General features: G+C 31.1%; 4 protein-coding genes across 8 annotated transcripts; 3 read left to right on the plus strand and 1 right to left on the minus strand.

The window, feature by feature from the left end:
• Window positions 1-332: 332 nt before the first annotated feature.
• LOC108331059 (UPF0047 protein C4A8.02c) lies at window positions 333-3,362 on the plus strand. 2 transcript variants are annotated; one of them, XM_052877057.1, is made up of 7 exons: window positions 333-615; window positions 1,499-1,571; window positions 1,889-1,983; window positions 2,084-2,117; window positions 2,503-2,557; window positions 2,653-2,695; window positions 3,061-3,362. In XM_052877057.1, exons 1-7 carry the CDS (start codon window positions 442-444, stop codon window positions 3,130-3,132), a joined length of 546 nt encoding a protein of 181 aa, XP_052733017.1. In that variant the 5' UTR covers window positions 333-441; the 3' UTR covers window positions 3,133-3,362. The 2 variants fall into 2 exon arrangements, with proteins under 2 accessions (XP_052733017.1, XP_017421166.1); XM_017565677.2 differs by having other exon boundaries at window positions 338-615; window positions 1,511-1,571.
• Window positions 3,363-8,045: 4,683 nt separating this feature from the next.
• Window positions 8,046-12,031, plus strand: LOC128196368 (probable receptor-like serine/threonine-protein kinase At5g57670). 2 transcript variants are annotated; one of them, XM_052877076.1, is made up of 7 exons: window positions 8,046-8,441; window positions 8,763-9,017; window positions 9,180-9,337; window positions 9,440-9,519; window positions 9,621-9,756; window positions 9,944-10,093; window positions 10,500-11,679. In XM_052877076.1, exons 1-7 carry the CDS (start codon window positions 8,264-8,266, stop codon window positions 10,554-10,556), a joined length of 1,014 nt encoding a protein of 337 aa, XP_052733036.1. In that variant the 5' UTR covers window positions 8,046-8,263; the 3' UTR covers window positions 10,557-11,679. The 2 variants fall into 2 exon arrangements, with proteins under 2 accessions (XP_052733036.1, XP_052733035.1); XM_052877075.1 differs by lacking the exon at window positions 10,500-11,679 and adding an exon at window positions 11,687-12,031 and having other exon boundaries at window positions 8,051-8,441.
• A 3,533-nt stretch (window positions 12,032-15,564) lies between these two features.
• LOC108330779 (putative inactive cadmium/zinc-transporting ATPase HMA3) lies at window positions 15,565-20,907 on the plus strand. The gene is made up of 9 exons (XM_017565326.2): window positions 15,565-15,871; window positions 16,456-16,713; window positions 16,865-16,962; window positions 17,798-18,053; window positions 18,137-18,274; window positions 18,449-18,773; window positions 18,874-19,076; window positions 19,478-19,680; window positions 19,875-20,907. The coding sequence occupies exons 1-9, from the start codon at window positions 15,691-15,693 to the stop codon at window positions 20,850-20,852; spliced, it is 2,640 nt and encodes an 879-aa protein (XP_017420815.2). The 5' UTR covers window positions 15,565-15,690; the 3' UTR covers window positions 20,853-20,907.
• Window positions 20,908-23,614: 2,707 nt separating this feature from the next.
• On the minus strand, window positions 23,615-27,850 carry LOC108329949 (rust resistance kinase Lr10). Of its 3 annotated transcripts, none has more exons than XM_017564349.2 (3): window positions 27,614-27,850; window positions 25,382-25,405; window positions 23,615-25,291 (listed from the first exon to the last, which is right to left on the minus strand). In XM_017564349.2, exons 1-3 carry the CDS (start codon window positions 27,744-27,746, stop codon window positions 24,102-24,104), a joined length of 1,347 nt encoding a protein of 448 aa, XP_017419838.2. In that variant the 5' UTR covers window positions 27,747-27,850; the 3' UTR covers window positions 23,615-24,101. The 3 variants fall into 3 exon arrangements, with proteins under 3 accessions (XP_017419838.2, XP_017419840.2, XP_017419839.2); XM_017564351.2 differs by lacking the exon at window positions 27,614-27,850 and adding an exon at window positions 25,523-25,857; XM_017564350.2 differs by lacking the exon at window positions 25,382-25,405.
• Window positions 27,851-27,883: the final 33 nt, after the last annotated feature.

A 27,883-nucleotide genomic window follows, 5' to 3' on the forward strand; every position in this document is an offset into this window, starting at 1 on the left:
TTCCAATTTTGACGCGATGGATTGAGATTTTAATATCAGACTAAATTAAATTTAAAATTAAGGATCACAATAATAATAATAATGAAATTAAATGTTAATTATCACAAAACAAAACATCTAACTTATTTGAGTGAAAATAACTCTTCAAAACATTTTCAAACAATAGTATAGTTTCTAAAACTAAACTGATAAAGATTTATATTTATAAACAAACAAAAACTGGTCTAATAGCAACCAACGAACCAACCCACCATAACCATTGGTTTCTGGCAGAAAATCTATACATAGATTTGTGGTCAAAAGTGCACCATTATCTTGCAGCACACAATCGCAACCAGTGTCTGTCTTATATTACAGATTCTACCATATAGTAAAGGGCTGATTTCATGGCTCAATAATGAGACTAATTTGAGCACTTAGTTTCCATTTCAACTAGAATTAATGATGCAAGTCTCTTCAATCTGTTTAGCAGCTAAGGTTCCCGTTCGCGTGAAGTCGCTGCAAACAAACCCAGCAACCATAAACGACCCTACTTCCATAGCTGCTCCTAAGTGGTCTCAAAAGACAATAACATTGCCTCCCCTTAAACGTGGGTGTCATCTAGTAACTTCTAAGGTGAGTCAATTCTTGAACTTGTTTGTACATCCCTTCTTTGTAGATCCCATGTATATGTTTTTTGTCAAAAAACCTTAGTATCATGTCAAGTTTTCAAGTTAGAGCATCAGGGGGAGTTCTTTGGTCTAAGGATCAAAGATTTATCTTATCTTATAAGCTTCCTTCTTAACTCTTTAAATGATTAATATTCTTTATTTTTTAAATATTAAGTTAATATATTTTTGGTTTAAACTCATATATTTCAAGTGGACAATCTTTTATTAGTGTCATAAATCTTGGTTGTTTTGGGTTAATATTATATAGTCCTTTTAACTTAGTTTTTTAGTAAAGTTAAAAGCCAAGTTCTTAACAAGTTGGTCATCTGGCAGTTACAGTTTTTGAAAACTATTTCTCATGTTATGTGCTGGGTCATCATATACATGTAACATGATATTTTTCAATCTATCATGATTTGTAATATTGTAGAGAGGTGATTTCAATTCTTTTAATGGAACATGCAATTAATGTCCTAAAGTTTTGCAATTCTTTTTATTTTACTGATAGACTAATCTACAATTTTAATCTCTCTTTTTTTCTCATACAAACTTAAATTATTATTCAAGTCTTTTCATACACAATTTTTTGTTTGTTTTACTCTTACTAAATTGAACCATACACCTCATATACCCACTTAAAATTTCATAAAAATTAATTTAAAAGTTCATAGAGCTTGAATAAAATGAATTTTCTAAAATTAATAGACTAATAGTGAAAAAAATTAAAATCATTTAAAAGGAAGATATTACAATTTTTCCTTTTAATTTTAATTTATTGCGTGAATATAGTCTGTTGTTTATTACATATAAATGCTTTCAAATAGTTGATTTTATTAAACCAAGAATAGCCATCGGCTCAGATTTTGAAAGAAGTTGGGCTAGAATTGTCTGGATTCAAGTGTGGCCTAGCCCATCTCTTCTGTAAGTAAATTCATTTATTGGTCCTTTTATATTCCGTTATTTCGTTTTGCACACCTATAATTTCGTTTTGCACCTCTATAATTTCGTTTTGCACCCCAATGGTACTGACACTCCTTGTCGTCGTAGCCCTCTTGCCGTCTTCTCACCCTTATCTATGTGCTGTACAAAAATATACTTTTTAAGAAAAAAAGTAAGGAATTTCATATTTATGAGGGTGCAAATGGAGAAATATGGGTGCAAAAACAAATATCCTTTGAATTGTTATGATGTTGAATCCAATTTGGGCTGATAGAATGAACTCCTAACTACACATATAGTGCATCACACAAGTGCTTCTCTCACCATCAATGAAAATTATGACTATGATGTTCGAGATGACACAGAAATATTCCTCAATCAGATAGTTCCAGAGGTTCGTTTTCTGCTTAGTTCTTATATTAATATTTATATAAATTTATTTTAATCTAAAAAGGGCCTTGAATTGAATTTTCAAATGTATATATACTTTGCAGGGCCCATCTGCGCCATGGAAGCACACTTTAGAGGGTTAGTTTTTTTTTTTCACTACTGTACTAAGGGATAATATAACTCTATGATAATTGTTAGGATGCCCTTAGTAAGACTAAAAAATATCTTAAAACCTGAAAGATTTATAAAAAATTTAATTAATGTATTCAAATATAAATTAATATCGTGTTTTTATAATGTCTAATAGTTTCATCTTACTTATGTTTCGAAACATAAATAGTTTAAATATTTCTTTTTCATTTTTAAAAATAAAGCTTCGACTTCTAATAAATATGAAATTAGTGAACATGATATTAATATAATTTAAAGTAAGATGATAATATTTGATTGTTGACGGACTACCTGAAGTATGGAATGTTAAACAAGTGTTAACTTCAACAATTTGCACATATATATTTTGCAGGAGCAGATGACATGCCGGCACACATAAAATCATCGATGTTTGGTTGTGCACTCACGTAAGATATATTTTATATATATTCTTTGAATTGATTCATTATGCTACAAAAATATATCAGCAGTTGCATTTCAATGATATATAATGTGGTTTCAGGATACCAATTACAAATGGAAAGCTTAATATGGGGACCTGGCAGGTAAAAAAATTACCTATATCCTGCTCAATACTATAGTACTAAACTGGTTCTCATGTTTTTTCTTCCCACTTTCTTCTAATCTGACCAAATATTTCATCAATTAATGTGTTTTATGTTATGTTTGAGGTTTTGGATTAAAAAGAATATCAAAAATCGGTTATGTAAATTGGACCGAAACGTATATATAATATTTTTCTAATTTCTAGAAAATATATTCATCAGTTTCACACAGAACATAGTAACCGAAGGAAATGTACAATAAACAGGGTATGCCATTTAATTAATTTGTAAAAGAACACTAGGACATGGATTAATTTAGCTTCCAATTATTAATAAAACATAATTTATTTTTCTTTATGCTTAAGGGTATATGGCTTTGTGAACATCGAGATTATCCTACACCGCGTACGGTTGTGGTCACTCTTAATGGAATATGAGCTGCTCAAGTATATTTGCTCCACTTCATCTTCGTATTGTCAAGAACACTTTTGTTCACTATGAATGAATAATCTCTCTGTGTTGTATCTTTTTCTTAGGTGAAGTTTGAGTACCTTGCTATGAATGCAACTGTGAAATCTTTTGATCATTGTTCCTTTAAACGGATAATAGAAACTCTTTCATTTAATCATTGAAGGGATAAAGAAACTCTTTACACTCAATATCGTTACTCTCGTCTCGTAAGTTTTATTTAAGAAGTTTATCAGAACAAGACCTTAGTTATTTCATGAAATGATCTTGTAACTAGCTGATCATTGAGTAGGTGTTTTCATATGAAAGACTTTGGTTTTAAGAGTAGTTCAATATTCATGCTGAGATAGCAACTACCAACTACCAATCTTTAACTGGGTGGTTGCTGTTCTTTGGTTGCTCTTGTATATATTTCTTGAAAATATTAAAAACTAGTACAAAGTGTATGATGTGTGTGGAATTCATGGAAGACGTTGTTCGTGTTTTACAGAGCTAATTAAGGAACTCTTATTAGTTGGCTTGAAAGTGACTTTGTTTCCCAATTTTCAAGACTTTATGGTCTAATTAATATGTCTCACGGGTGGCCATACACGCCATAAAAGGTCTTGCTGTATTTAAAAAACTAATATTGTGTTTCATCTCGTGACTACACATTGAATTGATAATTTGATATGCAAATCACTTTCTATAATTTGATTTCAAATGTTTTATTCTATTAGTTACTATGTCTATCAAACTCCAAAATGGAAAATGAAACTATGAGAATAACCTTTTGAGAAATGGTGACAAAAAGGATAAGCGACTATTACAGACAAAAAGGAAATAATTGAGGATTAAAGTAATGTGCGAAATTTGTACGAAGAACAACGATGAAGAAAAAAAGTATTGAAATAAAGATAAACTACAATATAATAGTAGCAAAAGGCCTGGACATGTTTAAAAGGATATTTTTTCTTTGGCAATTAGTAGTAAAATTCAATTGTTGAAGTAGATAATGATAAAGATAACTTGTTTGCTTTTTGAAAGACAACTCAAGAATATAAGATTGTATGCTATTTGGACAACAATCATATAGAGATAGTGAAGTCTATGTATGTATAATTTTTTCATTAGGTAATAGAGAGTATATTAATTGAAGTAGAAGACAAAGACAACATTGGATTTACAACAAGATAAGGAGGTAAGGTGAGTCATGATACTTTTTGTGTTAAAATTAGATGAAAAGTTGTTGTGCATTGGACAAATTTTAGAGCATATGATTATTCTCTTTAATTTATTTGAGAATCAAGAGTACACAATATTTTATTCAAAAGGAAGAAGCAATTTTGTTGTGATGATAATGATAAATAAGTTAAACTTTATCTTAATAAATTACAATCAACATTACTATGCATAATTTGAATAATTCTTTTCACTCTTCTCTTATGTTCATATAGATGTTGAATTCATTTAACTTCATTCCATATATTGGTTTTATAGTTGTATGAATGGCATTAAATTTTGTCATAATAAATGTAAATTTTACTCTTTTAATAAGAATAAGAAGTGTTACTTTCTATACTAAAAAAATCAATTCTTTTTTACTGTTGATTTGTCTATAAATCTTAAAAACATTTTTATATTTCATATAATTTTGACAATATTTTACATAATATTTAGTTTATTCAAGATGATAACAGAAACATAAAATCAACCATAATTAAATATATACCGAAAAATCAATACAAAATGTAATCAATTAAAATTTTATGAACATGTGAAATGTTTATTAAAATGTGCATATATCAATGTACTATTGAGTCATGAAAAATCATTAATCCTTTTAAATTATCTAAATAAACAATTTAACTCAACGATTTAGAATACTACCTCCTCTTATTTGCAAAGGTACAATTTCGATTAAAGGTAATACATAATCTTTATATGGAGTATCAAATAAGAAACTAAATTTCTTAATGTAATATAACACATAAAAATCTACTAAAATATAGACTTTACAAAAATTAAACAATATGATTTTTTAAAAATACATGTATCAATAAGTTATTAAAAACTACTAACTTTTTCAAACTATCCAACTAAAAATAACTTAAAATTCAATACAATATTTACCAGTGCTCTCTCCTTTGTTCTCATATAAATGTAAATTATAAATACATTTCAAATTAGAGATAACATAGATCTTTGTATTGAATATGAAATAAGGAAGTTCACTCAAGTCAATATATATATATATATGTATATATATCATCTATGTTAAAATAAAAATATTAATAATTCTAAGAAGAGCATCATAAAAAATAAATAAAAAACAATAATTTTATATTAATTAGTGAATGTATTAATAACATCAAATTAAAAAAAAAAACTCAAAACTTCAATAATAGTAATACTGTATAACAATAGTAATAATAATAATTTAGATATATGAAAAAAAAGTAATACACCATATTAGAAATAACTGGCTTGTTGCCCTAAAATTAGAAAATAGAGAGACGAGGCTATGATTAAGCAAGTGAATGATTTACTCCAAAGGTTCTAAGACATGGGAGTTTAACTAATGTATTATTAAGATTAATGATGTTAGAACTTTTAGCCTTTGAGCATGTTCATGCCTTTTGGTGTCTCCACGTGTCTCTATATGCCATTCTTATTACTGCATTCAGACAAGAGATTTTTGTTTCGTACTTTTATAAAAAACATTATCTACAAAAAATGTGTATACAAAATACACTACTGTTTACCAGAACCACCAAATATCATTCATTATTCCTACCTCTATTATACATAATTAAAGAAATTTATCTGTGAGAAGTTCAAAGTTCCAACCATTAATTAATTCTAGTTTTATAATTATTGAACAATAATAAATCATATTAATACAAGTTAAATATAGAGATTATATAGATGAGGTAAACTATTTTGTTTGCTATCACAAGACTTTTCTTAGTGCCAATGATAAACTATGATCTCACCTTTCTATGTGCATGCTTGCAATGAATAAATTATATATAGATCATTGACACTACAAATATTAATTAATATCATATACTTCTCTTTTACAAACTCATATAAATAGATAATAGTCAAGAAAATAAAAACAAAATTTTTAATACAAGTAATACGTGTCATTTTTAAAGATATAAATAAATGCATTGACTTTTTTTAATTATAAATATTACAATGGCTTTTTTTCGAAAGTTTACAAGTGTAGAATAATTTGGGTTTTCTGTAGATTCAGCATGAAACTGTTCCATGTGCTTCAGTCCAGATTCAGTTGAAACTTTAAGCACATATGACAAAACCTAACCAAATAATTCTCAATGAAAGCGACGAGAAAACAAACTACTTTTATGACTTATCTTCATCAAGAAGAACATTAAAAATAAGAAAAGAATAAAATTAATTTAAATTCTGATTTTAAACTAAAAATTTTAAAAATATTTGAGAAAGCTTTAACAAATTAATTTATGCATTTTCTTTCTCTTTTATTTCTACTTCTTACATTTTTTTATGAAAAATTTGTGAAATATATCTTAATTAAAAGAAAAATCTACTGAAAAAGAAACGTGAAATAGTACATCTAGAAGAAAATAATTGATTGTCTTTTTGAATGTTGGATGAACTATAAGACCTAACCATTCATAAAAGAAAGTACTTAAATAAAACACATTGCCTTCACTGTTTTATAAAATTTGAAGTTAATTTCATGATAAGAATATATGTAATTGTAGACGTCTATATAAAAAAAATTATCAATGCTTACATCTTCTTTTGAATTAAAATTTTAAGTTCTCATTGACATACTTAAAGTTACCATTTTAAAGATCGAGTAAAAGAATTTCACTTATACATTAATTTTGATACGTAATGAAGTTTCCCTCCAAATTATAGTTCCATTTTCATTCCAAAAACCCATGAATATGAATTCACATTTTTAAATTTGAAGTTAATACGCAAAAAAAGAAAAGAGAGAAAAAGAAAAAGAAAAAGCAAATGAACTTGGTATTAAAGGTAAACAAATTACGTCACTAATTGATGAACTAATTAATGGAATAAGAATCTCTCACTTTTTAGTGGGGACTGATCAGATTAGCATAGAGATCACAACTTTGTTACTATATTTGTCGCAACATGGTTCTACAATCAGAAATTTTACCTAATTCAAATAGTCTTAAGTTGGAGAAATTTATTTATATTCTTAAATCATCATGCTTAGCCATATATAAGTGCGTAATCATAAATTAGAAAACAACAATTTGAGTTCTCAATGTCAGATTAACTTTTAATAATTAAGCAATAAATGAAACTTTCTCCTTAAATAGAAGCAAACCTGAAAGTAGGCTCATCATTATTCCCTAATGGAATCTTATAAGAATGAAAAAAGGGCCATGATCCAGTTAAACGGATATAACATGAATATTTTGTTTAGAAATATCCAAAAATTTTAACACGGCTAGGTTACATAAAAATATGTTTTTGTTATAATAAAGCTAATTAACATGATAGGTATTTCATATAGTAAAAAGTAAGATATTTAAAACTTTATGCTTAAATAAATAATGAGTTATAAATGTTATTTTTTAATATTACTTTTGGGTATTTTTATTTAATAAATAATCAGATAGAAATTTCGTAACACAATTTTAAGATCTCAAAAATCAAATTTATTGATACGATTAAATAGGAATCTTGACAAAGATTGTCTAAAATATTAAAATAAGAACATATTTTTATGATTTTTGTTTTTTTTAAAGAATACTTAGCTGCAGTTGCTTTTTGTTGGGTGTAGCAACATTTTTTGTCATGTTCTAACGTGTCAGATCTGTTGGCTTCTGTTGCTGTATACGTCATGAAAAAGAAAAAGGAGGCTCTATCATTCCCTGTTTATACGAGACAGCGCATTTAGTAGTAGCTAACGAACTCCAAAATACACATGCACTGCACTTATTCTCTCTTCCAAGCCCTTTTTCATTCATTCTCTCTTCACTCTCACGAAACTGCGTTGTTCTCTTTCATTCACGTCACAAGAACAACAACTTGTGTTCTCTGTTTCTGCTCTGCGTGAAAAACAGAGTCCCCTGTTTGGTGCCTATCGCAATGAAGTATATACGGAGCAACAGCTTGAAGAGGCTTTTCTCGTTTGGAAAACGCGGGTTTGGGGAAGAAAACAATGTTGGGTTGGTGGCTCCTTCATGTGAAGAGCACCCTCTAAGACCCTCTTGGAAATGCTTCTCCTTTGAAGAGTTGTTCGATGCCACCAATGGTTTTAGCTCAGGTACTTTGAAAGGTTTCAACTTGCAGTTGCAGTTAAGCTACGGTTACATTTTCATCACTGATATCATGCAAGAAACTTCGAAAGCCTTGATGTTGGGCACAGTTAGTCCTTGGTTATGGCCTTGCGATATTGTGAGGACTATGTTCATTGTAAGAAAAATAATATGAAAAAATGTAGACATGTTGCAATCTTAGAAACTCTAAAAGCCTTGAAGTTGGCTCAAATGAAGACCTTTGTTCAAAGCCTTGATATCAGTCTACCTTTTGTGCTTGATATACTAAGCTTCTTTGTTTTGACTTTTTTTTTTCTCTTGTTTTGCAGGGAATTTGGTTGGGAGAGGAGGGTATGCAGAGGTTTATAAGGGAACGTTGCGTGGTGGTGAGGAAGTTGCGGTGAAGAGGCTCACCAGAACTTCAACTGATGAGAGAAAGGAGAAGGAGTTTCTGATAGAGATTGGCACAATTGGTCACGCGCGCCATGCCAACGTGTTGCCTCTTCTGGGGTGTTGCATTGACAATGGACTTTACCTCGTTTTTGAGCTATCCACCGTCGGTTCTGTTGCTTCTGTTATTCATGGTACATTAATAAAATCCAACAAAAACGAAAGAAACAGAAAATGAAAAAAGCATTTTTTTTTTCTGTATCTGTTTTGGGCTGCAAAATTCGTCATATGATGCTGTTTTGCAGAAAAGAAAAAATAAAAGATGTTAATAATTAGTGTGTGGATGTTCCATGTAGATGAGAACTTGCCTCCTTTAGATTGGAGGACAAGGTACAAGATAGCTCTTGGGACCGCACGTGGTCTTCACTACTTGCACAAAGGCTGCAAGAGGAGGATAATTCATAGGGACATCAAGGCCTCAAACGTTTTGTTAACAGCAGATTTTGAACCAAAGGTTCTTCAATTTGTACTCTACTTGTGTTCATCAGTTCAATCTGTGTCTCAACAACAGATAATTTGGTAGCTTTACTCTCTTTTTTTAATTGAATTTTGGCAGATATCTGATTTTGGACTAGCAAGGTGGCTTCCATCTCAGTGGACTCACCACTCAATAGCCCCAATAGAAGGGACATTTGGGTACCCTTTGTTTTCGACTTCCTTAAATGATTGCCAATTTTCCATCATATAAATGTAGTATTATATCGATGTAAATGGGAATTTGTTACTATATTTTGTAGGCATTTGGCACCAGAGTACTACATGCATGGAGTTGTGGATGAGAAGACAGATGTATTTGCCTTTGGTGTGTTCTTGCTTGAAATCCTCTCTGGAAGGAAACCAGTGGATGGATCTCACCAAAGCGTGCACAGCTGGGTATTATCCCTATTGATCTCTGACGTTGAAACTCTTGTTATTTGAGCACTTAATTCTAATTGTCGTGATTCATGCAAAACCCCACATTTGGTTTGGTTGGTCTAGATTTAGGCTAGACTAATGGTGAGCTTGTTTAGTGTTACATTACATTGTTTAAACATTTTTGCTACTTTGACTTGATACGTAGGCTAAACCAATACTAAACAAAGGGGAGATAGAAAAAGTGGTAGATCCAAGGCTTGGAGGGGCTTATGATGTGACACAGTTTAATAGAGTAGCCTTTGCTGCCTCCCTGTGCATTCGGGCATCTGCAACTTGCAGACCTACCATGAGTGAGGTACCTCAAACACATTTGTTGCTCAACTTTCCTATCACTTTCACTTTCCTCAAATCTTATGTAAAGCTTCATTTTAATCCTAAAACTATATTCTCTTTTGTTTCTCATCAATGAAAATTTATCAGAGCATGTCTGCATTCAGGTTTTACAACTTCCTATGAAGTTCAATGTAACTAGAAAAAAATACTGGAGGATTCAAGTTGAATGCTGGTTTCAACTTAAAAATAAATACATTTTTTCCATTCTCAGTCTAGTTTTATAAATGCTACATGAAAAAGAGACTAAAAGTGAATTTTGTCTTATTTATAAAAGACTAGAAACATGTTTAATTAGTTTTTAACAATAAAATAATCTCATTTACAATATCAGTGTATTCTTTTTAAACCTTTTTTATTTATTTGATTAGAGTTGGATTACCTTTGTCCTTTTGGCTCAGAGTGTTCAAGTCAAAGGAAAGATTTAGCCCTGATTCTCAAATTCAACGTTACTAATGTGACAATTACTGGTGCCTGTGGCTGATAACATTTTAATATTGATTTCTTTCATTAGTCACTCTTATTTTGTTGTCTAACAGGTAATCACCATTATTTTTATTTCTTTTTTTTTCTCTGTTGAAACTAATCAATAACTTGTTTTGTTCATTAACTGCCACTGGTGTAACCACCACAGCATTGTATACACTATTTAATGTTTATAAATAAACTATATAACTATTATGTGTTATGTAATGCTTTATAGGTAGAACAGTCTGTGTCTGTGACTGGTCCCCCCCTCCTCCCATGCCTTTCTTTAATCAGTACAACGAAATTTATCTAAGTCTCATGCTGCAATTAAAGCATTGAATAAATAACTCCTATATAGAAGCTTATTCTTGGATTAATTTTCAGAAAATAATCTTGTAGTAATTCAACCTTATAAAATTATATCTTATTATCAGTAGATATGAGATATGGAACACACGCTTATTTTCTTTGTAGATTTGATTCCTAAAAATGTGCTTGTTCTTTTGAATATTTTAGAGTCACACTTGGAATTTCAATATTTCTTTTTTAGGGGAAGCATTCTGAGTACCCTTTTCATCATCAATGAGATTTGAATTCAATTACATAAGAAATTAACGTTATTATTCTTTATCCAAAATATTAAAATAATGAGTCAATGGTTATCAAGTTTATATAATACTCTACTTTGTTATTTTTATTTAACGTGAGACCTAGACTCACATCAATTCTAACTAAATAATCTCCTTCTACAATTCCTCTAAAAAGGTCAAACTCAGATACATATATAAGTATTTATCCTAAAAGATAGAGTGATCGATTTCATCATGAGTCCAGTCTTTCAAGTGTGTTGTGATGATTGATCTTAAATTATGACAGTATGGTAAAAAGTGCATGTCTATTAAAAATCATTCATAATTTTTAGTTAAGAATTGTACATGTTTACTAAGATTGTTGATGGATGAAAAGATGGTTCATTGCAAAATTTTAAGGGAGATTATCTTCTGGGCAGCAAGGAATGTTTCTGAAAAATATTGTCCTTTAGACGAAACATGTGATGATTTTGTTTGTGTGTGTGTGTGTGTGGTGATAGGTGGTGGAGGTAATGGAGAAGTGGGAAATAGATAAAGAGAAGTGGGAAATGGCAGAGGAGAAGGAGCAAAAGGTGGAGCTATGGGGTTTTGATGATCTGGAATATGCACATGACACTTCCTTTTCAATGTCTCCACCTGACTCAGTTGCAAGTACTTAGAGTAAAACTGTTTGCTCCAACTTTCATCTACTTGTAGATATATGCATACTGTTACATAAATATGAGGCTGCAGAAAAAAGCCTCTTCTGCATCTTCTATTCCCTTTTAATCAATCCTTTATTTTCTTTTCTGTATTTGTGAGGATGTCAAATGTTCATCATAATCCAACTCAACTACTTGCTTCAATTTTGACCCTACCCTTTTTTCCTTGTAAATGTAATAATAAATACATCATCGATTTCAGATGCAGAACATGACATTGCATGGTCATTTTCTGCAGTTATGATTCACTCCTCAAAAGAATGATCACTACTGCAAGCTATACCATAGAGAAATAACAACGAAGCATTTAACCAAAAGATAACAATATTAAAGAAAGTGTTCCAGTAGTATCCAACAAGTCTTTAAGTTGATAACATTGAAAAGTGCATATGCTGAATGGCCCAGCCACCAGCAATTCCTAACCTATTTATGTTTATTCTTAAGTATGAAACAAGTTTACAATGGAGTCGTCTTTTATAAAGTCAATATTGTGATTTCCAATTTATTTATATATATAATTGTTGAAGACTCGTACTAACAAAATATAAGAACAACTTATAGTAAAGATTTAGACTTAAACTCAAACTTCTTATTAAATTGATAACCCTTTTTACTTTACATATTATTTTGATGTTGGTTGATCCTTTGGGAGGTTTTAAGTACATTATAAAGAAATATCAGAGATAAAACACTGTTTCTCACTTCATAATTTCATGAATACATATAATTTTCTCCCAGCTTAAAAAAGACAAAAAACAATATGAAAGAGATTGTGGATGTAAATTACTACTAAAATTTGGTGAAAATTCTTTCTAAATATTTTGTAAAATTTTTAAAATTCACATTAAAATAAGTAGAACTCTTATTTCTTTCCAATTTTTTTTTTAAAATAGTTATCATAAATATATACTTTTTTAATAATAAATAAAATATAAGACAAATGAATTTCGGATTGTAATAATCTTCTTCCTATTAAAATAATAATAATAATTACTATCTTAAGTTTTTACCTCTTAAATGCTAATAGTAGGATGACACCTAGATTCATTGACACACTATAAAAGTAAAATAGTTATAAAAAAATAAATTTTTATATTATTTTAAAAAAAATAAAAAATAAGAAAAATAGTGTCAAAATGAATGTATAATATATGTGTCAAAATATAAATTTTTTTTCAAATATAAATAATAATTTTTAAAAATATACATAAATAAAAACAAACAGAAATATTTTAATTAAATTTGAGTAATGTTTACTTCGGTTCACAGCTGGAGACTCATAAAAAGGTTAGGTAGCGTGGTCTAGCACAACATCACATCCCAGCAAAGACACACAACAATAAATTTATAACACTATAAAATATTATAATAATATAATAAATATTATCCAAAATCTGGTCCAGTCCAGATATGCATCCAAGGTATATATATTATGAAGGTTAGGAACAAAGATTCTGTTCAAAATTATACTGGCTGCTCTATTTATATAAGTAACTAATCACCACAGAGAAAAACACTAATTAAGAGCTTCAATAATTTTCTTAGACTATTGAATCCGTTTTTTTTCCTGAAAAAATTGTTATTATAATATCTTCCACTTTACAGTTATATATATCACACTAATATCAGACTATAAGAATTCTTTTATTTCCGTTTTTCATGAAAATACTTTATTTTAAAATTATTTAAAAAATAGCTGTAAATTTATTAAGACTTTTGAAAGGAGAAATTCTTATAATATATATATATATATAAGTAAATAATGGAAATAAATTAAAGTAATGGTAGTGGATGAAGCAGCAGACATTTTGGACAGGAAATATGGGTTGAAAGTGGATTGTTTAATAAAATATTGTATAAATAATGTGGTTGTTTAACTTGCCCCCAAACAGGTCTCTAATTTGTTTAGGAAGTAAGAGAATCTTAAACAAAAAAAACATGACAAACGTATGCTTTCAAGTTTTGTTTAAAATAATTGTATTGAACTTAGTTTGTTTGAAGGTAGATAATGATGATAAAACGATTGATAATTCGTTTTTTTTAGAGTGAGTGATTTAAGGACAGTGATATTTCCATTCAATAACTCAAAATATTAATATTTAAATTATATTTCTTTTATTTTTAATTTCAAATACTACTATATATTATTTAAATGGATATCAAAGTATTTATGGTAAAATGTATCTAAGAAAAATAGAAATTTAACTCAACCTGGGTTCAAGTTGGGTCTATCAAGGACGGAGTTCATCAAAAAGACACAAACTCAATGAGATATGAGTCCAATCATATAAAAGATTGACACCACTCTTTATCCAAAACCTTAAAACAATAGGTTAATGGATCTTTCATCTTTATATAGTGTTTTACTTTCTCATTTCTATTCAATGTGGGACTTGGACTCACATTTAGATTTCTAACTAATAAAAGTATAATTTGAGTTCAATGAAAGGTAACATTTCATCAAACAATTGATGTGTAAATCAATCACAGAGCAGGGCGAAACCAGAGGAAACTCTGGTGGAGACCCACAACGATATTAACCTGTAAATCGTTCATCTGACTTAATTATAAGGATAAAAGACTAGTCGAACCGTCTAACAATCAATCCCTTTAAAATTTCTCTCAAAATAGTTAGAGCTTGCGAACAAGTTCTATCAAATAAAACTTGCGCAACACACCTATTCTCAAACTTTTAACCGTGCCATAGATAAAAAATCCTATCACTACCTAATCAATACACCTCAGTCAATTTGAATTCCTCTTGATTAAGTTCAACAAAATACAGTCTTTTTAAATTGTTGCTGTATACTAATATTATATTCTCGCAATAAATACAAATATTCGGAGTCAATTTTTATTGACTCTCTTATTTAGTGTATATATAAATATATATTTTAAAATTTATTCTTAAGTTTAACTTTTTTTTCACTTAACTTTCTTGTAATAGTTATATTTAACTTTTATTTTTCAATATCTCTTATTAAAAAAATAGTGAAGACGATTTAAAATATATTTTAAAGAATTTATTTATTTTTAGAAATTTTTAATTCCAATATTCAATAATAACTTAGATTATTTGTTTTTTTTTTAATTTTAAAAATGTAAATACACATACCACAATGACTATATTTTAATTAGTCTCAATATAAACCTAAAATGAATATGTGTTTGACTATATTTTTTGTGTTCTTAAAGTAAGAGTTGTATTTTATTTCTATTCTTACTAGAAAACAAGTATGCTTTTACCTAACCAAATATTTTTCAAATGATTATTTTACTAAAATGAAAATAAAAAAGTAAAAGAAATATGATGTTATAATAAAGAATTAAGTACATATAATTGCATTAATTTCAAAACCAAGAACCGGATAAATTACGTATCTTAATGGTTTAAAACAAAGTCCAATAGAGAAATAAAGACAAAACAAATAGATCTCATATATTATTCTTGTACCCGATTTAAAAAGGTGAATATTATTCATATTTATATTAGATATTCTGTATTTATTTGTATATATATTCCTGTCTATATTCATTTTGTATGAGAATATGACAGGTAGAATTGTTTTATTGTTCTGTGAAAGACGTATAATAATTTATCAAGTACAAATGTCATCCAATATTTTTGTAACCCGCAAAGTCAACCATTATTTTCTTACGTTGTAGTGCACAAACCATAAACAGACCTAGATGGGGAAATTATGTTTAGTAATTGTTAGGGAAATAACATATGCACACGAGTTCGAAAGTTTTATGCCCTGTGTTTTCTGTTCTTCATTTTGAAGCTCATAGTGGAGAAGAAAATGGCAGAAAATATTAAGAGAAGCAGCTTCGAAGTGTTGGGAATGTGCTGTGCTACAGAAGCAGCACTGGTTGAAAGAATTGTGAAGCCTCTTCATGGCGTCAAACATGTCACTGTGATAGTCCCTACACGAACAGTCACTGTTGTCCATGATGTTCTCTTCATTTCTGACTCACAAATAGGTGATTTCTGTACCCTTTTCTCTTCACTTTCCTTTGGTTCTAACAAAGGGTTGATCATCAATTTAAATATATGTTATGATCACGAGAGAAGTTGACTGGTTCTTTAATCTTTGTGATATAGCTCATAGCTTCCTTTATTGCTTGGATATATGGGGAGTGTTACTATATGCTTTTCTCAGTTCATGATGCAATTTTACTTTTTAAAATTCTTACTTCTTGTTCATGTTTTTGCTTTCTGATTACATGCTAGCTTTTCTTGGGGTCTGAATTGTGTCAACTTAACGGATTGTTTTGTTGTCACGTAGAACTCATCATGTCAATCCCTTGTTGAGGGTCTAGAATGGTAGTGCAAAGCTCATCATAGTTAAATTTTTTGCTTAATTAGCAATATGTCAATAAGTATAATTTTACTTAATGCGAACTTGATCGTAGTTCCAGAAATTCACAGAAACACGTTTTTGCTTTAGTCTATTTTCTGTTCCTAAATATCTGAAATGAGGAGAAAAATCTTATAGAAAGTCATTACTTTATTTTCCTCAAAAAAACCCAAGAATTTATTTATCTTTGTTGTTTGATTGTGTCAGCTGATGCACTGAATGCTGCAAGGCTTGAAGCTAGTTTGAGACTGCAGGGAGAGACTGATAATGAAAAGAAATGGCCAGATTTAACTACAATGGTGTGTGGCTTGTTTCTGGCACTTTCTTTCTTGAAATATATATATCACCCTTTGGAATGGTTGGCACTTGTTTCTGTTGTCATTGGCTTCCCTAAGGTTCTACTAAGGGCCATTGCATCTATTAAGGCTCTTACTCTTAATATCAACATTCTGGTTCTATTGGCAGGTACTTTGGTTTGAATTGTTATTTATTGATTCCTCACTCAAAAATGGTAGGCTTTACTACTGCAGTTTACTTTCCAAAGAAAATAACAGCACTTGTTAGTTTATACGGAAAAAATGTCCTGTTTCTTAAGTTTCGTTTTTATATCTTGCAGTGTGTAGTACTGCTGCTTTACAAGATTTTTGGGAGGCTGGTGTCATCATCTTCTTATTCTCCATTGCTCAATGGCTTGAGACAAGAGCAACTCACAAGGTTTGGGACATCATTTCCCCCTTTCTCCTTAAATGTTTGCTGCATTTTCTTGATTAATGCCAAATTGTGTGCCTTTAATGTGGTTATATACTCTAGCTTCCTTCTTTGAGGGATAAATGTAGATTTGATTTTTTAATGTTTTCACAACTTTGCCAATGACTAGTCATGGTTGAGGGTTCCTCAAGAAACGTGCAGTACCAGGTTACATAGGAGTTATTTCTTAAAGCATTGTAAGGATTTGTTAGAGGGATAAGTAAATTCCAAGTTTATCATCTTGCTTTGCTCTTAACTGAAGGTGACTACAGCTGGATTCTTGTTTCTCTATACTCTTATTATGAGATAGTGAAGAATTTTTGTTTTCTTCCCTCTCATACACATTAATCACTGTTGAGTTTTTCAACACACACTTAGTACTAGAAGAAAACATTGCTACTCAATATGTTATGACGAGTTTCATAAGTTTAAGCTGATATCTATAAAGTGGTAGAGAAACAAGGTACATGAACTTCATCACAGTCTTCAGTATCATTTTTCAAATTCCAATTACATTTGCTTCTGAAATGTTCCTCTGTTGTAAAATCATTATGGTTTTTCCTTGTTTCTATATTTGTTTTCAGCTGTGCTGCAGATATCTCTGGTAACTAGATTAATATTATGAATAAATTAATATTATAAGCTTTCAGAACTACTTATTTAAAAATAATTATTATTTTTTCATACTCATAAACACAGCAGGTTAGTGCCTAGTGCTAGCAGTATGCAAGTACTGATTGAAGAACAGACACTGTAAGACCAACTTTATGTTAACGTTTGACATTTTAAACCTGTACTTTAGGCAAAGGTTGCGATGTCTTCTTTGACTAGCATGGCTCCTCAAAAAGCTGTTATTGCTGAAACTGGGGAACGTGTTGACGTGAATGATGTTAAGATCAACACCATACTTGCAGTCAAGTCGGGTGATGCTATTCCTCTTGATGGAATAGTGGTGGAAGGAAAGTGTGAAGTTGATGAAAAGATGTTAACAGGAGAATCATTACCTGTGATAAAAGAGTTTGATTCAGTAGTGTTGGCTGGAACCATTAATGTGAATGGTTAAGTATCCAGCTATTCTTTATCTTTCAACTTTCTTTTACCAAAACAATGCTTAACTAATTCTGGTTGTATATCATCCCAGGATATATAAGTGTGAAAACTACAGTGCTGGCAAAAGACACAGTGGTGGCTAGAATGTCAAAACTTGTTGAAGAGGCCTCTAGCAGAAAATCTCGAACACAAAGATTCATTGATAATTTCGCCAAGTACTATATTCCTGGTAAGAATTAAGTACACACTTCAGCAACTTTTTTCCTTTGTGAAAGTAAAAAAATAAATTGCACCAGCGTTACTTTTCGATTTCTGCGTTTAAGATATTGATTAATCAATATGATTTAGACCTACATTATCAGAGCAAATACTGATATTTGTATATTTTTATATCATCTTGCAGCTGTTGTTTTGATTTCAGCTAGCATTGCTGTGGTTCCAGCTGCATTAGAGGTTCCTGATATAAAACCTTGGTTTCATCTTGCAATTGTGGTTTTGTTAAGTGCATGTCCTTGTGCTCTCATCCTCTCCACTCCCGTTGCAATCTTTTGTGCTCTCACAAAAGCTGCAACAAGTGGGTTACTACTGAAAGGTGGAGATTATATTGAAACACTGTCTGGAATTAAGACAGTGGCTTTTGATAAAACTGGCACAATAACAAGGGGAGAATTCACAGTGGCAGATTTTTCTGTTATAGATGACATTAGCATTGAAACTTTACTGTACTGGTAACTTATCAATCAAAGGAAGGAATGTCTATACACTCTGTTTGGAGTGTTCATAGTTGTTTTATGACTAATTTGATTTTATTTATTGAAAACATTTCAGGGTTTCAAGTATCGAGAGTAAATCAAGTCATCCTATGGCAGCTGCACTAGTGGAATATGGAATGTCTAATTCTGTCAAGCCAATCCCTGAAAATGTTGAGAATTTTGAAAATTTTGCTGGTGAAGGAGTTTTTGGTACAATTGATGGGAAGAATATCTATATTGGCAATAGAAGAATCGGTGCTAGGGCTGACTCCGAAAGAGGTGATTATAAAACCATGTCCTTAATTTCAAAAACAGTTCTTGTAGTCTTTTTACTTGACTTGAATATTTGAATGAGTGTGTGAAGCTTTCCATTTTACTAACGTCGTTTCTTTGCTATTTGGTCACCTTTTACCAGATACAATCACTTGAACAATTTTCCATATATTTCCAAGATTTTCTTACAGTTCTTCAAAATCTGGCACTTGAAAAATAGCCATTAGCCTTTAGTTCATATCCTTTATTCATTAGTTTATCTCTTCAATAGAGACTAAAAAGCTCAGAATATATTTTAAGTACTATTAAGGTAACAATTTAAAATTATTTCATTACTATGTGTGCTTCATTGTTCACATTTATCCCTTGTGATAGTTTATGCACTGAGCTATTCTGTGTCTTTTTAGTTGATTGTCAGTTGCAATTTCAAAGCCATGAAATTTCTACCCCGAAACGATACTGTGGGCCGACTCTGGTTGGAGTCTTCAGCTTAGTCGATACTTGCAGATCAGGTGCTTTGGAAGCAATAGAAGAGCTGAAGTTGTTAGGCGTGAGATCTGTCATGCTAACAGGAGATAGCACTCAAGCAGCTTTGTATGTTCAAAGTCAGGTATGCTCATAGTAATGTGTACTCTATTTAACCAACAATGTTATGACAAAATGAAAAATATGTTTATTTGATAAAACTTTGTTCTCAACAATGTCAATTTTCTTTTCCTGACTGAAGAGGCTTCAGTTTCGGTCATTAATGCTGCTTCTTGTGATCCATATTAAAACTTAGAAAAATTAGCTTATTCTCTGCAGTTGAACCATGCTCTAGACATTGTACACGCAGAGCTTCTACCTGCAGAAAAGGCAGTGATCATTGAGAATTTGAAGAAAGATGGGCTAACAGCCATGATTGGAGATGGCATAAATGATGCTCCTGCATTGGCCACAGCTGACATTGGTATCTCAATGGGAATATCTGGTTCAGCTCTTGCAAATGAGACAGGCAATGCAATTCTTATGTCGAACGACATCCAAAAGATACCTGAAGCCATTCGGCTTGCAAGGAAAACCACTAGAAAGCTCATTGAGAATGTCATTATTTCAGTTGGCTTCAAGAGTGCTATACTTGCATTGGCAATTGCAGGATACCCTATTGTTTGGCTTGCTGTCTTGACTGACGTTGGGACCTGTTTACTTGTGATTCTCAATAGCATGTTAATTTTACAAGAGAAACCAAAACATGAAAGAAAATCTGCAAGTTCTAAATATGGCACCTTCTCGGAAGATCTGACCATGACTCTACTGGACAATGAAAGTAATAACATTAAGAATCAAGGGCTTCTTACCGGTGAAAAATGTGGTAAAGATTGTTGTAAAGACGACACTTATCATGTAGAAACTACAAGCAAGAACGAATCTTCTGGACTTTTGAAGTTGAGCAAGAGAAACCAAAGTGGAAACTCTGTCTCTATTGAGGTGCATATAGTGAAACCTTGCAATGGTTGTTGTCTAAGAAAGGTAAAAACATTTGACGACTCTGCATGCAGAACAAATAATGGTTCTGGTTGTTGCCAAGAGCAATCTAAGACTGAACAATGTGTCACTGGCTCTGATGCCAGAGAAGATGCCAGCATTGCTTCCTTGGAGTCTTATTGCCTTAAGGACAAATCAGAGGATATTCAAGACTTGTCTGAGACAGAAGGGATTCCAAAGGGCTGCAATAAGACATGCTGCAATGATAGTTTTAAAAATATGACTAGCCTTAGCCAGCCAGAAATTATTATAGAGTGATCTAAATGGTAGTGATAAAAGAAAGTTACATTTATTAATTTATTTAAATCAGAAAGATGAGACTTAAAACTGTTGAATAATGTGTTGTACTAGTTTTTAGTGTAGATTGAATACTTACTGAATGTCTTTTATGAGTAATTAGTAGTATTCAAGGGACTCTTTATATATATCACCTTTAGAACGTCACCACAAAATCCTAAGAATAGAGGGGTGGAGCCAAGATTATAACTTAATTTAAAAAGTTAAATAAGCTTAAGAATGGTGTTGAAGAATAAATTCAAACTACACAATTAATTTTTGTTCTGAATGTAGTAGTGGATACGAGAGTGTAAAGATCAGAAATGAAGACACAAAACTAGATACAAAAATCTCAACTGATGGATTGCCCATTTTTGTTATCAACGTAGCTGAAAGTAACTTTTGATAGATTTCTCGAAGCTTCAGTATCTATTGGTGAAATGAAATTGGGAAAAACTGCGTGTTTGGGTAAACAATGTCAGTCAACAAACTGCCTATATTTAGTTATAATACAAGAATATAGTCCAATTAAGAGTAAGTTGAGCCGTTCTATAAGGAAGAAGCTTAAAGGGTCTTATTGATCCGTACTCTTTAATATGTTTAATATGTTTAACATGAAAATTGATGAACATTATGGCAGAAGTGAGTTAGCCTCTTCTTAGAATTTATTCAATGACTCAGAAAAGGTGTATCAGCACAAACTGTTAACAATGTGGCAATTGATTTTTCTGATTGTAGCTGTTTAGGTAAAGTGAATATGTGTGAAGAATAATCAAGCAGAGCAAATGATAGTTCTGATTCTTGCCAAGTGGAATTTAAGGCTGAAAAATGTGGCACTGGTTGTGTTGTGTGACACAAGATGCTAGCATTACAACCAGTGAATTTATGGCAGAAGATCGGTCTGCTGATGTTTCAGAGTTTCCTAGGAAAATTGGCTTTTGTAAGAACTGATGCTGTAATGGTAGTACTCGAGTTTTCTTTTTAAGTCTTTAATCTTTTAGAAACTAAAATAAGTGTGATAAATTATCTTAATCATAATAAATAGAAATTATATGATAATTTAGTAAATTGACATGTAATTGGTTAAGAACAACTTTTGTTTAGTCCAAAAATATAATATATATATATATATATATATAATGATTTAATTATTTTTAAAATTTATGTATTTTTAACTGAGTTATTATCGAAAATGTTTATTAAATTTGGTATTTAAAATATTTTTTTTAAGTAATATGTTATTATAGTTTTTCTTAGAACATAATCATGTGATTATTATTTGTGATTTTTTTCTTCGATCAACTCATTTCTTCTCTCAATCTGTTTGATTAAGAAGTGGTTAGTTAAAAGGGAACTACAAAAGGTGATCAAATTCTTTCTTTTTTAACTTCATTATTTATACTTTTCATATGGGTTTGGACAATTTTATTATTTCTTTTTATAAAAAAAATAATTATTAGTATCAAGTTATTTAAATGAAACTAATTTTTTTTAAATATTCAACAAAAACCAAAACTTTTAATAATAACTTAATTAAAAATATATATATCCAAATTTATAAATTACTTGAAATTTAATTAAATAACCAGATGTTATGTTTACAGAACAAGTTAGTTTGAGACTCTTAAAACACTCCAAAATTTATTTCTCCTATTTTCAGGGGTTTTCGCAATTCTTAACATTAATTTCTCTCCATAGTAACAAAATGGGTGTTATACTCAAACTTCTCGATAAACCACCACCACCACATACAAATACAAAAAGAGACACTAGGATTTTACATCCGCAACCATTATATATGCAAGACGGAGAGGATTGGCCCCGAGATATATACCTCACTTACTCCAAGTTGAATGTGGAAGAAGACCCAATATCATTGATTTAGGGCTTTAACCAAAAAGGGGCAATAAGACACTATTGACACGTCTACTGGATTGCATTTTAAAAAAATTTAAATGTTTACTTCGTTCTCATATTAAGAGGTGAATTTCTGTTTAGTATCCGGTTTTAAAAATAAAGACATTAGGTCCTATGTTATAAAAAGTTGATAAATAACGTCTTGTCCGTTAAGTTAACAGCAACGACGTTAAGTCCATGCTGATGTGACCTTATTCATATATTTTTCATAACATAGAGACCCATGTCTTTATTTTTAAAATCGGATACTAAATAGAAATTCACCTCTTAATATAACATGGGAAAGAAGTAAGCATTTAAGCCTTTAAAAAACAAAATGACATCGTTTCCACCATATTATGTCTAAACGTCGTTTAACTAAGTTTAGCAGAAAGAGTTTGATTGCATTAACTTTTCCAAAATAAAGATCAAATTGAGATGCTTAAAAATAAAAAGACTAGTTTGAGACTTTCCTACAAAATGGAGACAAAACCATAATTTAACTTATTTTATTTTAATTATGTAGTCTATATATAGAGTAAAATGTAAAAGAATATTAAATATTTACAATATCGCAATCTTTTATTTCTTAAATATAAATAATATCTAAATATATTTTTATCTTTATATGAAATATATTTCCAAAACTGTTTATTTGAAATTCAAATATTTAAATTTGATTTTCTTTCTTTTGACGCCGAATTTTGTCTTCTTTTTGGTATCTTCTTCTTTCATAGAATCACATTTTCATTCAATTTGATGATCTTTATTGTATTTCTTTTCATTTGATGAGAGATTATTGAAAGAGTTTAAGTTTTATGTTTGTATAAAATTATGAAAGTTGAGCATCATATAAAAAAAATCCATTAATCGATCACACTTGGTGACTAAGTTGCACATTGATTAGAAATCTGAAAGTTGAACATCGTAATGTTATTCTTCATGCACTTCTTCTTAGACATCTAACTTTTTTGAGACATATTCACCCACTCTCATAACAACAAATCTCATTGTCACCTTGCCATCCCTACACACATCCTCCATGTTACAAGCGGCCACTGACCCACAACCACCGCGAATCCAATGGTCACTACTCCAGTAAGTTTTTTTACCCTCGTAGATTCTGAAACCCCGTCCGACATTTGTCATATGTTCATCTTTTCTCGTGGATTCAACATATTAATACTAATTGTAAAACTAAAATAATTATTCGATTGCTTATTTGAAATATAAAGATACAATTCACTTGGTAGATACATTTGATGAACTCATAAATGTGAAATGAACAAAAATAAACGTCACATATTGAACGTCCAGATGGATTAAAAAAAAAATTTATACAGACGCTAATTCAATCTCGTCGGTGGTGATAGCATGTGTGGCAAGTACAGGGACAGATTTGGTTACCAATGATGAGTCAGAACTGATATTTGTGTCAGTATCATGAGTGGGTGGAACCCAACCAATCAGGTACTGAAATGGGTTTGGAGGGTTTGGAACTTCGACAGAACCTTCCAACATTTTCACCACAACACTCATTATAGGTCTTACTTCTGGCTTATACTGCACACATGACAAAGCTACTTTAACAATTCTTTCTGCAATCTCCCTATCTTTGTCGTCTATCCCACAAGAAGTTATCAACTCCCCCACTTTTTCAGCAGCAAATTTTTCCCAAGCCCACATTGGAAACCAAACCTGACTTTCTGGAAGGTTAATGTTATGGTTTTTCCTTCTGCCAATGATTTCAAATAACAGCATCCCAAAGCTGTAAACATCACACTTGTGAGTTACAGGAAAAGGCAACCAAAGTTCAGGTGCAGCATAACCAGGAGTGCCCCTACCCCCAGTCATGGTTATATGAGTATGGTCCCTGTTGCAAAGCTTGGCCAAACCAAAATCAGCAACTTTAGGACAAAAGTTCCTATCCAAGAGAATATTTCCTGGTTTGATATCATAGTGGATTATTCTCTGTTGACACTCTTCATGCAAGTATGCAATGCCTCTTGCTGTACCAATTGCGATCTCATGGAGCTTTTCGAATGATAAGAAGGTGCTTTCATGAAATAGGTACTTCTCAAGCGGGCCATTCACCATGTACTCGTAAACCAGTGCTCTCAAGTGTCTTTCAAAGCAAAACCCATATAGACGAACTAGATTGAAATGATGAACTTTACCAATGGTACCCACTTCTGCCATAAACTGTGCATCAATTATTTTGTCAGAACTACCACGTAGAACTTTCACAGCTATAATGGTTCCATTACTAAAACTTCCTTTATAAACAGACCCAAAACCTCCTGACCCCAAGTGATAAGAGTAATTATCAGTTGCAATCCTTAGCTGCTGATCAGTGAACCTGATTGGCTTCTCCCTTTCCATATCATTCAGAAATTTATCCATAGTGAGTGTCATAAATTGTTTAGCTGGTGTTCCTGTCTGTTTAAAACCACCATTAACCTGATATCTTTTTTGGCATGCTTTAAATACGCAAAAGCAAATACCAATCTTCACAATAATGGCAACTGCATTAAGATCATTAGAGCGTTCAGTCATAAGAAAAAGGTCTTCCAAATAAACCAATATAAAGCAGAAAATGGCAGTTTAAATCCTACCTATGACACCGGCAATTACAAATCCTGCATCGTCAGAATTGTTGGTGTTAGCTGTCGTGGTATAAGAGGTGTCGGACATTTAAAAAAATATGATAAGAATTCAAACTGCAGTTGATAACACCCTGCAAGGTTGCAGTTTACCTATTATGTTAGCCGCTTATGAAGTGCCTCAAAACGCGTTTTTTGTTTCTTGAATTTCGTGGTTATTTCACCGTGAAATTTTTCGTGCAAAAAGGTTTTAAAATTATGGAATGGTGTGGGGGACTCTATGAAGTTTTGAACTTGTTGAATTCATTTTGCTTGAAGACTCAGTGAAGTATTCTCTTTTTTCGTTTTAGATCTAGAAATTAATGTTCTGGGGTTCTTTGTGGGGGATCATATTAATTAATCATTAAATGATAATGTGGTGGTAGTGGTGAGGTCTTCCTTTGACGTGTTTCATTGTATACCCAACATTCTAAACTAATAATAGTTTAATTATATTTATATTATTTTTTAATTTAAAAGTGTAATATGTATTATTATATTATTAAGAAAAAGTGTCAAATGGATGTTTATTTTAAGAGTGTCAAACAAAGTTGTTCTGTATGTAAACACTTAAAGTATTCTTTGGTTTTTTTTGTGAAAAACACTCTTTATTAATTCAAATAAACAGATGATAGACTTTATAGCCTTACAACAACAAAGAAAAACGACTCTATAATAAGAAAAACAGACTCTCCACATAGTGGGCAATTTCCTAAACATATACCACTATATCCCTAAATAATAGATCAATAACTGACTATAATATTTAAACAGAAAATTAAAAATTGAAACTACCGTTTAATTACTAACAAAAAAGAAATTAAATGCATTAGTATTTGTTTATCTCTTAAGCTTCTAACATGCTTAACATCCTTCTCAATTTTGAAAATTGCTCGAAGTTGAGTGGTTTGGTCATTATATCATCAACTTGAACTTGTCAGTGATGGTAACTTAACATGATAGTTACTTCATTAGCTAAGTCTCTTAAAAAATAAAAATTAATGTTTATATATTTGCTCCTTCCGTGAAACACTAAATTCTTTGATAATTATGTCATAGAATATTTGTTGTGACATAGAATCAATGTGTTCTTTATGGACAAGCCTTTTTCTTTGAGTTATCCTATACTTAGTAAATTGTTTTTCAATTTTGGAACGTAATACACATGTGAGATTACATGTATAACTCCATTAACATTCAATCGAACACTACTTTTCCCCTTACAGCTATTCGTGTGTCATTGCCAAGTTTTACTCCATCTCTAAAGTTCTCATCTAATTCTGAGAGCCATTCTTTGCTATATGGTTACTCTACTCAGAGTCAAGAAACCATCTCGCTGTCGATCCTTGCTTCAACTCAAAATAAGTCATTAGCAAGAGTTCATCCTTCTGGACTACCTTATCTTTCACCTCTACATAGTTTAAATTGTTCTCCCAGATAGACATTCGTATTGAAAATGCCGCATATATACTTTCTCCGCATGCCTTCATACTTTTGGAAATTTTCTAAGGTAAGTTTCATCTTCTTTTATATGTAGAATTTCAAATTCTCGGTGTAGTGTTTGCAATTGTGCTATTTTCACTCATGTAGATTCTTGAAATTTTTGCTTCATAGAGTCCCAAATGTCTTTGGAGGTATCATTATTGAGGATAATATCTAAAATTTCATGAGCAATGGCTTGATGATATAAATAGTTATTTATTTTTAAATCCTTTAATTGTTGTTCTTCCATGACTTTGATTTCAGCTTCTGATGCAATTGTTTTATTTGCAACAACTCGAATCCCATGCTCTATCAACTGCCAATATTCTTTAGAGGGAAGAAAATTCATGAGTTTCGTCCAATGATCATGCCCATCAAATCTAGGAATTCCAGGTTGCACATATTTGTTGCTGTTTGAATCTCCCATGTTTCCTCCTCTTATCTATGTGCTGCTATTATTTTTTTTAGATGTGTTCACACACTCAATAAAATTCTAGATCAGACCTATTAGGAATCAAGATTGATTCCTTACTGTCAAAGAAGACAGTAACCTTTGTATTTAATGTTTTCTGTTATGTTAGTTTTAGGTTTTAATGGTTTGTTAACAGAGCTCTATAAATAGAGCTCTCCTTCTTTGTTCAAAGTAAGAAACAGAACACAGATTTACAGAAGCAATATACTACACAAAAATAATAAAGCAAGAAAAGAGAAAGTTTTTCTTACCTCTCGTGTTGTGCTCTTCATTTTTCTCTTCTCCGGCGTCGTCAACAGCCGTCTCCTCCGCCGCAGATCTGCTCTGGAGTGGCCGGAGCTCCATCGCCAAGGGAGTTCTCTCTTTCGCTCTGATCTCTCTCATCTCACGCGTTTCTCACACTACTGGCGTGGCTAGAATACTAGCCTTACGCTTACTGGGTATAAGCCACCATGGGCTGGGCCGTTTATATGGGTATACAGTGCTGGGCCATTCCTAAAATGGTATCAGAGCAGGTCTAG

Source organism: Vigna angularis, chromosome 4, assembly GCF_016808095.1.
Source record: "Vigna angularis cultivar LongXiaoDou No.4 chromosome 4, ASM1680809v1, whole genome shotgun sequence".
Lineage (NCBI taxonomy): Eukaryota > Viridiplantae > Streptophyta > Magnoliopsida > Fabales > Fabaceae > Vigna > Vigna angularis.

What these genes read in the sequence shown, in the direction of transcription:
- LOC108330779 (XM_017565326.2), top strand. Translation starts at nt 15,691, where the DNA reads ATGGCAGAAAATATTAAGAGAAGCAGCTTCGAAGTGTTGGGAATGTGC. An exon ending in AGACAAGAGCAACTCACAAG is followed by an intron (nt 16,963 to 17,797) that starts GTTTGGGACATC and finishes CCTGTACTTTAG; the next exon opens with GCAAAGGTTGCGATGTCTTC. An exon ending in TGGAACCATTAATGTGAATG is followed by an intron (nt 18,054 to 18,136) that starts GTTAAGTATCCA and finishes ATATCATCCCAG; the next exon opens with GATATATAAGTGTGAAAACT.
- LOC108329949 (XM_017564349.2), bottom strand. Translation starts at nt 27,746, where the DNA reads ATGAGAGAGATCAGAGCGAAAGAGAGAACTCCCTTGGCGATGGAGCTC. An exon ending in TGAAGAGCACAACACGAGAG is followed by an intron (nt 25,406 to 27,613) that starts GTAAGAAAAACT and finishes CTGACGATGCAG; the next exon opens with GATTTGTAATTGCCGGTGTC. An exon ending in TGTAATTGCCGGTGTCATAG is followed by an intron (nt 25,292 to 25,381) that starts GTAGGATTTAAA and finishes ATCTTAATGCAG; the next exon opens with TTGCCATTATTGTGAAGATT.
- LOC108331059 (XM_052877057.1), top strand. Translation starts at nt 442, where the DNA reads ATGATGCAAGTCTCTTCAATCTGTTTAGCAGCTAAGGTTCCCGTTCGC. An exon ending in GTCATCTAGTAACTTCTAAG is followed by an intron (nt 616 to 1,498) that starts GTGAGTCAATTC and finishes AACCAAGAATAG; the next exon opens with CCATCGGCTCAGATTTTGAA. An exon ending in ATGGAAGCACACTTTAGAGG is followed by an intron (nt 2,118 to 2,502) that starts GTTAGTTTTTTT and finishes TATATTTTGCAG; the next exon opens with GAGCAGATGACATGCCGGCA.
- LOC128196368 (XM_052877075.1), top strand. Translation starts at nt 8,264, where the DNA reads ATGAAGTATATACGGAGCAACAGCTTGAAGAGGCTTTTCTCGTTTGGA. An exon ending in CCAATAGAAGGGACATTTGG is followed by an intron (nt 9,520 to 9,620) that starts GTACCCTTTGTT and finishes TATATTTTGTAG; the next exon opens with GCATTTGGCACCAGAGTACT. An exon ending in GCAGACCTACCATGAGTGAG is followed by an intron (nt 10,094 to 11,686) that starts GTACCTCAAACA and finishes GTGTGGTGATAG; the next exon opens with GTGGTGGAGGTAATGGAGAA.